This window comes from Cajanus cajan, chromosome 10, assembly GCF_000230855.2.
Source record: "Cajanus cajan strain Asha chromosome 10, NIPB_CcT2T_4, whole genome shotgun sequence".
NCBI lineage: Eukaryota > Viridiplantae > Streptophyta > Magnoliopsida > Fabales > Fabaceae > Cajanus > Cajanus cajan.
The window spans coordinates 41,200,362-41,212,882 of record NC_138526.1 but is presented as its reverse complement, the minus strand read 5'-3'; the positions used below and the strand labels follow the sequence as shown (position 1 = coordinate 41,212,882).

Genomic DNA, 12,521 nt, shown 5'->3' with positions numbered 1-12,521 from the left:
GTCATATATGCACATGATACATGTCACACATTCATTATTTCATTGACTCAACATTTCACTTATCACGTCTTATCATATCTCATGTCACATTATCCCATAATATCATATCACAGATCATATGTTCACTTTTCACATTTTCACATCATATTCACATAGTCTCATACAAGGAACTTCTCATAGTCATATACAAAATAGCACATAACCATACCCATAAATTATCCAAAACATGAATCCATCATCAATTTTACATATAATGCCTCAAAATTCATCCAAAGATCATATCCCTAATTTTACTTCATAGAGTTTCCCACAAGAATCCCCAGAGCATTCTAATTCATATCAAAACTTGTCTATTTTTGAAATTAAACACATATTCACACTTAGAAAACATCAAGGAACACAACAGATCAATCAGAAAGTAAAACAGAAAACATTCATATTTTGCCTGTTCCTAGAAGCATGCATCAGGCAAGGGATTGGGGGCCAATCTGACTACCTAACAATTATTTTCACACCCCCGAGTGGGGTTTCTCACTCCTCCCTTACTTGGATAAGAAGAAGATGAAGCTAGAGCAGAATCTGGTTGATCTCCTTCTCTTGGTTCTCTTTGGTCTTCAAAGAGTGTGTCAAGGAGCAGTGTCTGAGTATACTATTTATAGACGTCAAAAGTGGCCAGAACGCACTACAAAAAATATGCAATTTAGCGACCACCAAAATTTTGCTAAATTTCTAAAATCGGTCCCTATTTACCTTAGCGACCGAATTTAATTAATTGCTAAAACCCTGGTCGCTAAGCTATTTAGCGACGGAAAAATTTTTGGACGTTAATTCAGTCACAAAATGGTTGCAATAATTTTGATCGTTGGGACCAAATTAGTGACCGAATAAATTGGTCGCTAAATATTTATTTTTTATTTTATTAAATTTTGTAGACGTCACAAATTTGGTCGCTACGAACCACTCATATTTGGCCTCTTAAGGATTTTATTTCACAATAATTAACTTTTTAGCATGTTTTGTCCTTAATTACACAATTTTTGGAAACTTCCCAGAAGGTCACCCATCCTTATATTACTCCAAGTCAAGCATGCTTAACTGTGAAGTTCTTATGAGATAAGCTACCGAAAAGCAGATGCATGTTGTTAGTATAAGTACTATAAATTAATTCATTTAAGTCATCCTCAACTATCCAATCTCATACTTAGATTATCTTTGAATCCTTCTTATTTTGGTGTATCCGGACCGTTATAAATATATAATAATATATATAATAGTTATATTAATAATTATTATTATTATATTATATTTAATTAATCTTTATTTATATATACTTACTTTTATAATTAACAATCTACTTATTTCTATTTAAAATTAATTTTATGATACAATTTAAATTATTTATTATAAATTTAAAAATTTAATAATTTATGTATTTTAAAATGAGAACGGTTACAATAAAACTGGTATAACTTTTACTAAGTATTACACCGCTCAATAACTTTATATTAAATGTGAATTTTGTAAATCCAACCGTTAAATTGAAAGTTCATATCACTTTATATGTTTATATCTGTATTATCCGTATCGTTATGCCAAGCTCGAGCTCGGCATCACAGCGCGGAGTGACCTCGGACACGTGCTAGGCGACATCGGCTCGCTATCCAATTAGGTCATAAACTGATCTCGGGCCCAAGGCCCAACAAAACCCTAATACACACAAAGGTACGTGCATTACTTATACGAGACTCATACACCCACAAACACTAACTTTTGCATCGGAGTCTCTTTTGCAGGTACCACCCCCATCTTGGAGCAGCAAGCGTACCAGCGAAGGAGGCTCACCGATCTTACCCGACAGATCGTCCCTTACGACCGATCTCCGGTAAGAACATTTGAGTTGCCGACTTGTCCCTCACCAATTTGCTGACTCGGTCAAAGGTTTACCAGTCTAACCAAGCAGTAAGCTCATTATTGCCGAGCTCCTCAACCCGACCATGAAACATGGACATCGGAACACCACATCGGCTCAAAGAGGCCACGTCATCAAACAAATAAAAATACAATCTTGTCACCGCGCAGCCCACGCGTTATGGGAACGAGGTGACGGTTATGACCCATGTCGTCATGACAAAAATAGGCGTACGCGAAAAGTCATGACCCCTTGTCGAGCTTGGTCTTAACTTCTCGACCTACGGTCTTCGGAGCTCGGGGGGCTAGTGTACTATCCGTACCGCTATGCCGAGCTCGAGCTCGGCATCACAACGCGGAGTGACCTCGGACACGCGCTAGGCAACATTGGCTTGCTATCCAATTAGGTCATAAACTGATCTCGGGCACAAGGCCCAACAAAACCCTAATACACACAAAGGTACGTGCATTACTTATACGAGACTCATACACCCACAAACACTAACTTTTGCATCGGAGTCTCTTTTGTAGGTACCACCCCCATCTTGGAGCAGCAAGCGTATCAGCGAAGGAGGCTCACCGATCTTACCCGACAGATCGTCCCTTACGACCGATCTCCGGTAAGAACATTTGAGTTGCCAACTTGTCCCTCACCAATCTGCTGACTCGGTCAAAGGTTTACCAGCCTAACCAAGCAGTAAGCTCATTATTGTCGAGCTCCTCAACCCGACCATGAAACATGGACATCGGAACACCACATCGGCTCAAAGAGGCCACGTCATCAAACAAATAAAAATACAATCTTGTCACCGCGCCGCCCACGCGTTATGGGAACGAGGTGACGGTTATGACCCATGGCGTCATGACAAAAATAGGCGTACGCGAAAAGTCACGACCCCTTGTCGAGCTTGGTCTTAACTCCTCGACCTACGGTCTTCGGAGCTCGGGGGGCTAGTGTACTATCCGTACCGCTATGCCGAGCTCGAGCTCGGCATCACAACGCGGAGTGACCTCAGACATGCGCTAGGCAACATCGGCTCGCTATCCAATTAGGTCATAAACTGATCTCGGGCACAAGGCCCAACAAAACCCTAATACACACAAAGATACGTGCATTACTTATACAAGACTCATACACCCACAAACACTAACTTTAGCATCAGAGTCTCTTTTGCAGGTACCACCCCCATCTTGGAGCAGCAAGCGTACGTACCAGCGAAGGAGGCTCACTGATCTTACCCAACAGATCGTCCCCTACGACCGATCTCCGATAAGAACATTTGAGTTGCCGACTTGTCCCTCACCAATCTGCTGACTCGGTCAAAGGTTTACCAGCCTAACCAAGCAGTAAGCTCATTATTGCCGAGCTCCTCAACCCGACCATGAAACATGGACATCGGAACACCACATCGACTCAAAGAGGCCACGTCATCAAACAAATAAAAATACAATCTTGTCACCGCACCGCCCACGCGTTATGGGAACGAGGTGACGGTTATGACACATGGCGTCATGACAAATAGGCGTACGCGAAAAGTCACGACCCCTTGTCGAGCTCGGTCTTAACTCCTCGACCTACGGTCTTCGGAGCTCGGGGGGCTAGTGTACTATCTTACCGCTATGCCGAGCTCGAGCTCGGCATCACAACGCGGAGTGACCTCGGACACGCGCTAGGCGACATCGGCTCGCTATCCAATTAGGTCATGAACTGATCTCGAGCCCAAGGCCCAACAAAACCCTAATACACACAAAGGTACGTGCATTACTTATACGAGACTCATACACCCACAAACACTAACTTTAGTATCGGAGTCTCTTTTGCAGGTACCACCCACATCTTGGAGCAGCAAGCATACCAGCGAAGGAGGCTCACCGATCTTACCCAACAGATCGTCCCCTATGACCGATCTCTGGTAAGAACAATATCAATTTTTGTTAAAATTGAACAACAACTTAAAAGTAATCAAAGTGCTCATATTTTATTTGAAATGTATATATTACGTCAATTTTTTTTTACAAGAATGAAGTATCAAATCATCTTGAATTCATATAAAATTTTGTATATATGATCTAAGAGTAAAAAACTTTCAATCTAGCGGTTAAATTTATAAAATTCACATTTAATATAAAGTTATTGAACGATGTAATACTTAGTAAAAGTTACACCAATGTTATTATAACCCTTCTCTTTTAAAATATTATTTTTATAAATTAAATTTTAACATTTTAAATAAATTATTAATTAACTTAATATATTTATTCATCTTAAATCTAAGATATAAAATTCAAAAAATGTATTTATCCTTGTTTTATTTTCTAATTATCAATCATTAATAAAATACTAATTTAAAATCTTATCTAATTATATCATATATTTTCATATCAAGTTTAAAATAAGATATGTTATACAAAAATAGTAAAATCATATAGTAAATTATTAATAATATTCTAGTTAAATAATTTAAAATAATTTAAAATAATCAATTTTATCACACAACAATAAAGAAATATTAATAGTTAAGAAAATACATTTGTACTCTTCCTATTAGAAAAAAAAGAGGATGTTATAATTCTTTTTTTTTCCCTTAAGATATCACATCTCTTCTATCAATAAAATATAAATATAAAAATTTATTTAAAAATAAATTTATCATAAGTTAGAAATATATATTATAAATATGGATCAAAATAAATAAGAAATTTTAAAAAATTCATATACTCTAATTAAAAAAATGCATAAAAATCCAATCGTAAAAAAAACCTCTAAATATTTTTTCACATAAATAACTATTGGTATTAATTATGTAGGAGTGTGCATATAAATATTTTTTTTTATTATAAATTAATGATTTAAAGACCGAATAGAATTTTGTCGGTAATTTTAAGTTTTATTTAAAGACCAAATAGAATTTCGTCGCTAATTTTAACTAATATTTAGCGACCAAATAGAACTTTGTTGCTAATTTTAACTAATATTTAACGACCGAATAGAAATTCATCGCTAATTGTAACTAATATTTAGCAATAGAATTTAATTCTTTCGTTAAAAAAATTAAAATTTCTGATTTAGCGATCGAATTCATTTCCGTCGCTAATTTTAACTAATATTTAGCTACCGAATTTAATTCCGTCACTAAAAAAATCAAAATTAGGGTTTAATTTAGCGACCGAATTGAATTCGATCGCTAAATTTAACCCTTATTTAGGTACTAAATAGAATTTCGTCGCTAATTTTAACTAATATTTAGCGACCGAATTTAATTTCGTAGCAAAAAGAATCAAAATTTCTAATTTAGCGACCAAAATAGCGGTTGATTTTCTAGCGATGACTTATTTTGGTTGCTAAATCGGTCGCTATTTTGATTATTCATAATCGGTCGCTAAATCAGTCGCTAAATAGCAATTGATAAATTTCGGTCGCTAATTTCAGTCGCTATTTTGCAATTTTCTAGTAGTGACAGTCCGTTCTGGATTTATTTGTCATGTATTAAATTCGCATCTAGAACGGCCCGTTCTGGAGTTGAGTTTTATCTCATAACAACCATGTTTGGAACGACCCGTTCCCAACTAGGGTTTATAGGCCTTTTTGGTGATTTGGAACACCCCGTTCGAATTTGGGAACGGCTCGTTCCGTTTTGGGAACGGCTTGTTCTAGGCTACTAAATCACCCTTATTGGGCTTTGGGCCTTATGATGTCATATCATGTTGTTTTCCCAAGCTTTGGGAGCTCCTTTCTTTAATAATAGAAATTCATTCCTTTAATATAAAATATGAAAACTGAGGTGTTACATGTAACACAAATCAACCAAAGAACCGTGCATGTTCTTGTCAACCTCTTGTTCGATCTCGATTGCGACCACAACTACGCATCCTCCACTTACCACCTAGCACGGTGCCTCTCCCACTGATGCTCTCTCTCCGATGCTACCAACAACTCGAGAATTGAAGAATTACAAACGAAGATGTAAAAAAAACAATTTTGAATTATGTGAATTGAAAATTAAACATTGTTATTGTAAGAGTTGCAAATACTTATAAACATCCTATATAATATTCTTGTAGAATTTATAGTTGAATAATTAAAAAAATAGAGTTTCATTTCATAAAATAATAATAAAAAAAAAAGTCATTGAATTAGTCGAACAAGCAAGTATCAAAGGAGTTCAAGTACAAATTGTAGAATGTATCAATGAAAAAAAATTGCACATGTTGAGTGGACAAGAGGATAAGTTTCTTCTACAAACCATTCCAGTGAAAATTGATTATTGTTGCTACAAATATAAAAAGATGAAAGGTTTAATTACAAAAATTTTAGTTTAGGGACTTAATTGAAAATTCTTAAAAATTTAAAGAAATAAATTATGTATTAAGCCTAAATAATAATAGTTACAAATTTATTAGCCACAAAAATAAAGGCAAAATTGCTAGAAAATTGTCTTAATTAACTTGTAACCAATTTTAGAAAATTTCTAACTATTTCGTAGCTAGCTTTTAGCAATATTTCCTAATTACCACTATACAACTAATTAGTAGATTGTTAGCACTATTTATTAGTATTTTCTAAACACTACTTAATGAATTTTAGCAATATTTTCTAGTTTTAGAAAATACTACTAACAATATGCAACACTGCGTCGATCTAGCTGACGATAATAGTTTTTACTTTTTAAAAAACGTTACTAGTTTCAGTCATGGTCTATGCTAACTAAAAATAATAAAATTAACAGAAAATATCTTAGTATCAATTTCATGTCATAGTATGAGACAATGCGATAACACTATAAGAAATAGTACATATAATGACATAAAAAAAGTATCACTATATGCACAATATATATAGATATATGTCTATTTGACATATAGTTATACATAATTTTAGTGTTGATTTTGAATGAAATTTAACAACATATTTTATATGTTACTATAATTTATACTCACACTTTTTAACAATATATCAACATATATTATATTTATTGTATGAGTAAATAATTTTTTAATAACATGTATAATTAATGTTAATATAGACTGTGTGTCATTATATAATAATTTTTTTTGTAATATAATCCACCCTAATCATAATTGGATGACACTAATTTGTGGTTTTCTTGTCGTGCGTGAAATGAACTGGATGACACTAATTTGTGATTTTCTTGTAGTGCGTGAAGTGTGTACTTGAGTCAATAGGCTAGTATTTAATTTTAACTGCGTCCCACCATAAGCAGAGGTAATGCTTGTGATATTCCATTGTACATGATTTATATAAATTTGTAAGAATTCCAATTAACCATGCAATGAAAAGCCACTGACCAAAATACGCGACATGAACAACCAATTTTATATTAGTTCAAAAGACCACGACATAACATTTGATGCAGCAATGAGAGGATAGAAATACCCCTTAATTCGAAACATGTCAAATATTAATATTAATATTAATTAACTATATAAAAATAAATAAAAAAATCTTAACAAATGAAGTTATGCATCGATGCATGCTTCTTAATTATATATGTCCCTAACCATCAGAAGGAAACAAGCAAGTGTAACATAATTTGTCAGCTGCCTAACTTTTTCTCAGAATGGATCATAACCTGCACCCTACAAATTAAATATGGGTATTGTTCAAAGCAATTTCACTTAGCATAGAGGAGATAAATTAATTAAAAACAAAGGATACATTTTATATCACATCACATGGCCTTGGCCTTCACCATTCCCTAGCAAGGAAAGTATGTAAATTGGAAGTTTCCATTTATGTACTCTTGTACATATCTCTTTCAGAAGAATAATTAATCAGACCTTCCATGGCAGCAGAGTTGTTAAACAATTCATGAATACTCTCACATCCTGCTGTTCTAAATGCTTCAACAGCCATCATAATGTCATCATCTTGCAAGATTGGCTCATAGCTTTCCATTGTCTTTTGAGTTTGACTACTACTTTCTTTAACATTACCATCAACCTTATATGAGAGTGAAATTTCGGTGTCAGTGAATTGCCCTACATTGGTTGAGACAGTACACTTTTTATTTGGGAAGCTCCACGTGGATATCGGTGATTGAAGATCATGATTGGTGACAAGTGTGAGGGCATACATGTTATACACTGTGTTGTTGAGTGTAGTTGATGGTGAATCTGATGAAATAAAAGGTTGAATGGGGATTTTGCTTGTGACTAGCTGTGAGGGAAGGAAGGAGCTAGCTCCAACTTGCAACATGGATTCTCTAGCTTCAGCTTCAAGTCGAGCACTCTCCCATTGTGCCATGTGGCTCATATTGGTGGCATGTTTGGAGTGGTCACCACCAACATAGGCTTGAGATTTTGGTTTGTGGGTAATGGGATCTAATCCCATTCTGATAAGCCTTTTCTTGATGTTGGTGTTCCAATAATTCTTTATCTCATTGTCTGTTCTCTCGGGTAAGTGAGATGCTATAATTGACCATCTGCATGTGGATTATATATTACATGACCGAATACAAAAAGGCTATTTGTAGCATTGTTTATAAAAATTATATTTTTTTGTTAGAGTAAACATTCAAATTATTCTTTAAATTTAGAATAAGTTGTAATATTCGTACATAAAATTAAGAAAATGTAAAATATGTCTATAAAAGTACAAATTCACAATCATATTACTTCAAAACATAAAAAAAAATGTGATTAGAATCAGATATATATTAAATGACCAAAATGAGTTGTTAAATTAAAGGATTTATTTGACATTTTAGCGACATTTATTTAACAATTTTTTAAGTTTAAAAACCAGTATATAATAGCATCTTCCAAAATCAGAGCCAAAATGGATGTTTACTGATTTTTGTTATATACTAATCTGGTTGAAATGGTCTTTCTACCCTGGTTGTTCAACAAATTTACACCCTGATAAAATGAAATATAGGATTATTTTATATCAAACAAAAAATCAATGTAGAATAGACCACTCTACATCCGATATGGTAAAACTGTAAAAATTAAATGAGTAGAAATATAATTTTTCATCTCTTAGGTGTAAATTTGTGACAGTTGGAAAACAATGACAAGAAATAATGTGGTTGTTTCATATTAACATTTACCATTCTAACAATATAAAAAACTCATCAAATCCAAAACAAAGCTCACTTGTTTCCAAGAAGAGCATGAAGTTGAATAATGGTGCGATCTTCTGAGAAGCTAAAGTTCCCTCGTTTTATATCAGGTTTGAGGTAGTTAATCCACCTCAGCCTGCAGCTCTTTCCACATCTTCGAAGACCTAGATACATGTATATGTAGCATACAGTAACTCATAATAATTAAATAGATATGAAAAAACAAATAGACAGTGAACAAAAGTTGCATTATTACCCGCTTTGGCAGGCACTGAATTCCAGTTTCCATGGCCATGCTTTTGAACATAAGCAACGAGCTTGTTGTCTTCTTCTGGTGTCCATGGTCCTTTCTTCAACCCTACCTTCTCACAGCATGGCATCATTCCCATTTTTAAACGGCAAATGCTTTTAATTACTTGTTCTTACGCAGCATGTAGCATAGTCCTATACTCCTATATATAGAGGATAAATATGATGAACTAGTAAAGGATGATCGATAGTTTGTGGTCCTATGCTAAAAAAAAAAAAAAAAAAAAAAAAAAAAAAAAAAAAAAACTAACTGCTATAATTTGTCTATCCTCGGTCGCCTAACATCTGATTGAAATAAAGGCTCCAATTCGATCCACTAGGAAAACGTTACTTAATATATTCATCTGTCATCTTTAAGAAGATGGGGTCAGGATCAAGGTGGTAGGTCCCTATGTCCCCCCACGTCCTTTCCCACCATTTAAAACTAAATAAATAAATAACTGTGTGCTTACTTTCATTCCATTGTTATTCGTTGAATATTTTGTTCGAATATTTTTAATCTATCATCAGAGAATATTAGTTCTTAAGAAAAGGTTAATATGTCTGCAAAAACTTAGTATTGACCACCGATACAAACGTTGGTAGTGTTCGCTTTGCATTAGTTTAGCTCATGCTAAGTGTGATTTACTATTCTTTTTATTTTTAATACTTTTGCTCAACTTAGTATATGGGTTTGTTGTAATGATTCATTAGATTCCTACACTTTATAACCTAATAATTAATAACAAAAACAAACATCTAACTATCTATAATTAACATACAAATAATATCCATATATATATATATGAGGAGGGATCCTTTTACAGAGTAAGTCTACATAGACTTATTTCGTTCAATAACTCATATTTTACATTAAATTTTAACGATCCAACCGTTCAATTTAATGTTCTTAATACATAGATTAAATCTGCAAATTTTTAGAAAATTTGAAAATCATTTGATATTTCATTTCATTAATTCAAATTGACGGATAATCATAAAATCATTTTATACATTGATTTGAATTAATGAAACGAAGTATCAAATGATTTTCAAATTTTCTAAAAATTTACAGATTTGATCTATGCATTAAGAACTTAAAATTAAACGGTTGGATCGTTGAAATTTGATGTAGAACATGAGTTATTGAACGGAGTAAGTCAAGGTAGACTTACTCCTAAATTAAGTAAAAGGATCCCTCCTCTCTCTCTCTCTCTCTCTCTCTCTCTCTCTTCTCTCTCTCTCTCTCTCTCTCTCTCTCTCTCTCTCTCTCTCTCTCTCTCTATATATATATATATATATATATATATATATATACAATAATCTCGTACTGATAGTGTATAAACCTAGGTTGCTAATTAAACAACACTACAAAATAAATGCTACATTAGGGGTAGCTCAAAATATATAGTCATGTCATCCACTAGCATGTCTCTTAATTACAAGAACTTTTTCTCCAATCTATCCTGTTATTCTCTCATACTAATTATAATCATCACAGTCTAACCATAAAAAAATATGAAAAAGTTAGTCTTCAAAATAATCAGCAAGTATAGAAGAATTAACTAACTATACTATAACTTAAGCAATTAACATACACCAACCATTGTTAACTTACAACCCAACTACAAAACACAACAAGATCTCAACTTACAACATAATCATACAACCATCAACATATCAACATGATATATGAATAACACAACACAATTTTCAACTTGAGCAACACAACATTGCAACTTATCCACTTAACAATATAGCATATACACAACACAACTTAACATATCAACCACATAGCACAACATAACAATTACATACATCGTCACACATTCAATTAAGAAATCTTTTACAACATAAGTGAACAATTTAAGTAGTTCGACCCTACCAAACCAACTAACAACGCGATCTTTTTAGGTTCACTAGATCAACAACTAATTTGGATAAAAATCTACAACATAACATGATTTGTCGGATTTTGCCACTTAAAATAGAAAAGTCTAGTATTTCTATCAGGGTATAATAGTTAGGGAATGAGTATGAGATTATTCTATCAACTACCATCTAAATATTACGCCTTTTTTGGTACTTAGTTATAGAATTTGACCCCCAACCATGTACTTTACTCGGTTGGTCACTTTGTACATGTATGGCTCAACCTAATCCCATACAAATCAACATTTGGTCGTTTTTTAATTAGTATAGCATAATTTGACCCCTATATGTTGTCAATTATAGATAGTATGACTTGAACTTGCCCTCATATCACTTTGTACCATCTAAATATTACGCCTTTTTGGGTACTTAGTTATAGAATTTGACCCCCAACCATGTACTTTACTCGGTTGGTCACTTTGTACATGTATGGCTCGACCTAATCCCATACAAATCAACATTTGGTCGCTTTTTAATTAGTATAGTGTAATTTGACCCCTATATTGTTGTCAATTATAGATAGTATGACTTGACATTGCCCTCATATCACATCAATTAAGATCCTAAATGAGACTCAACATTTAACTTCAAGAGTCAACTTCTCAAAAAGGATTTTCAACAACTAGACTCGTAGAACACCACAATACCATATCCTCATAATGGAATGTTCAACTTTTAAAACAATCTCTCCTCTAGTCCCAAGTCAATCAATCCAATTCAACATAATACCTAAAGCATTCTTAACACAACCACCTCAACACTACACAACATACAACTTAACTTTCATTCTATTATAACTTTCAACAATTTAGTCATCAATATATATCATTTTAGATCAATGTATAAAGAATTAATATCATATAACAACATGTGAGATATCCAATTATCATATAATTGTTCAACACTTAGTCAAGAAATCAACATTTTTCATTAGGTAACCCACGCTTGATGTCATTTTCCCTGCACCAAACATGAAATGAAACAAAGAGTCTCTAACTCACCCACACTCGATGCCAATCTACCTACACTCAATGTAAATGAGGCAAAGAGTCTCTTTGACAGTCACACTTGGTGTGGTCAAAGTCCACGCTCAACCTCGTTTAGGTAGAGCTAGCCTTTGTTTGTCTTTGTCTGTCTTATGCCCAATATCACTACATTGGTGTCCGGTGTTTTCTAGTCAAATAGTTCTAAGAGCATCCACGACTGATGTCAAATTCTCATGTCAAGTAAAAATTCGAATATATCGTGAAAGTAATTACAAAAAGTACCATTTCTCATGTCAAATTCTCGTGAAAGTAAAAATTCTTT

The 12,521-nt window shown here is 33.5% G+C and overlaps 1 protein-coding gene across 1 annotated transcript; it reads right to left on the bottom strand.

The window, feature by feature from the left end:
- Positions 1–7,224: 7,224 nt before the first annotated feature.
- Positions 7,225–9,447, bottom strand: LOC109815102 (transcription factor MYB106). The gene is made up of 3 exons (XM_020379701.3): positions 9,250–9,447; positions 9,028–9,157; positions 7,225–8,351 (listed from the first exon to the last, which is right to left on the bottom strand). The coding sequence occupies exons 1-3, from the start codon at positions 9,380–9,382 to the stop codon at positions 7,661–7,663; spliced, it is 954 nt and encodes a 317-aa protein (XP_020235290.1). The 5' UTR covers positions 9,383–9,447; the 3' UTR covers positions 7,225–7,660.
- Positions 9,448–12,521: the final 3,074 nt, after the last annotated feature.

Bases quoted from the DNA above. Each gene is read 5' to 3' on its own strand.
- LOC109815102 (XM_020379701.3), bottom strand. From the start codon at position 9,382: ATGGGAATGATGCCATGCTGTGAGAAGGTAGGGTTGAAGAAAGGACCA. The intron at 9,158-9,249 runs GTAATAATGCAA...ACATGTATCTAG, and splicing joins TTCAGTGCCTGCCAAAGCGG to GTCTTCGAAGATGTGGAAAG. The intron at 8,352-9,027 runs GTGAGCTTTGTT...ATCCACATGCAG, and splicing joins CATGCTCTTCTTGGAAACAA to ATGGTCAATTATAGCATCTC.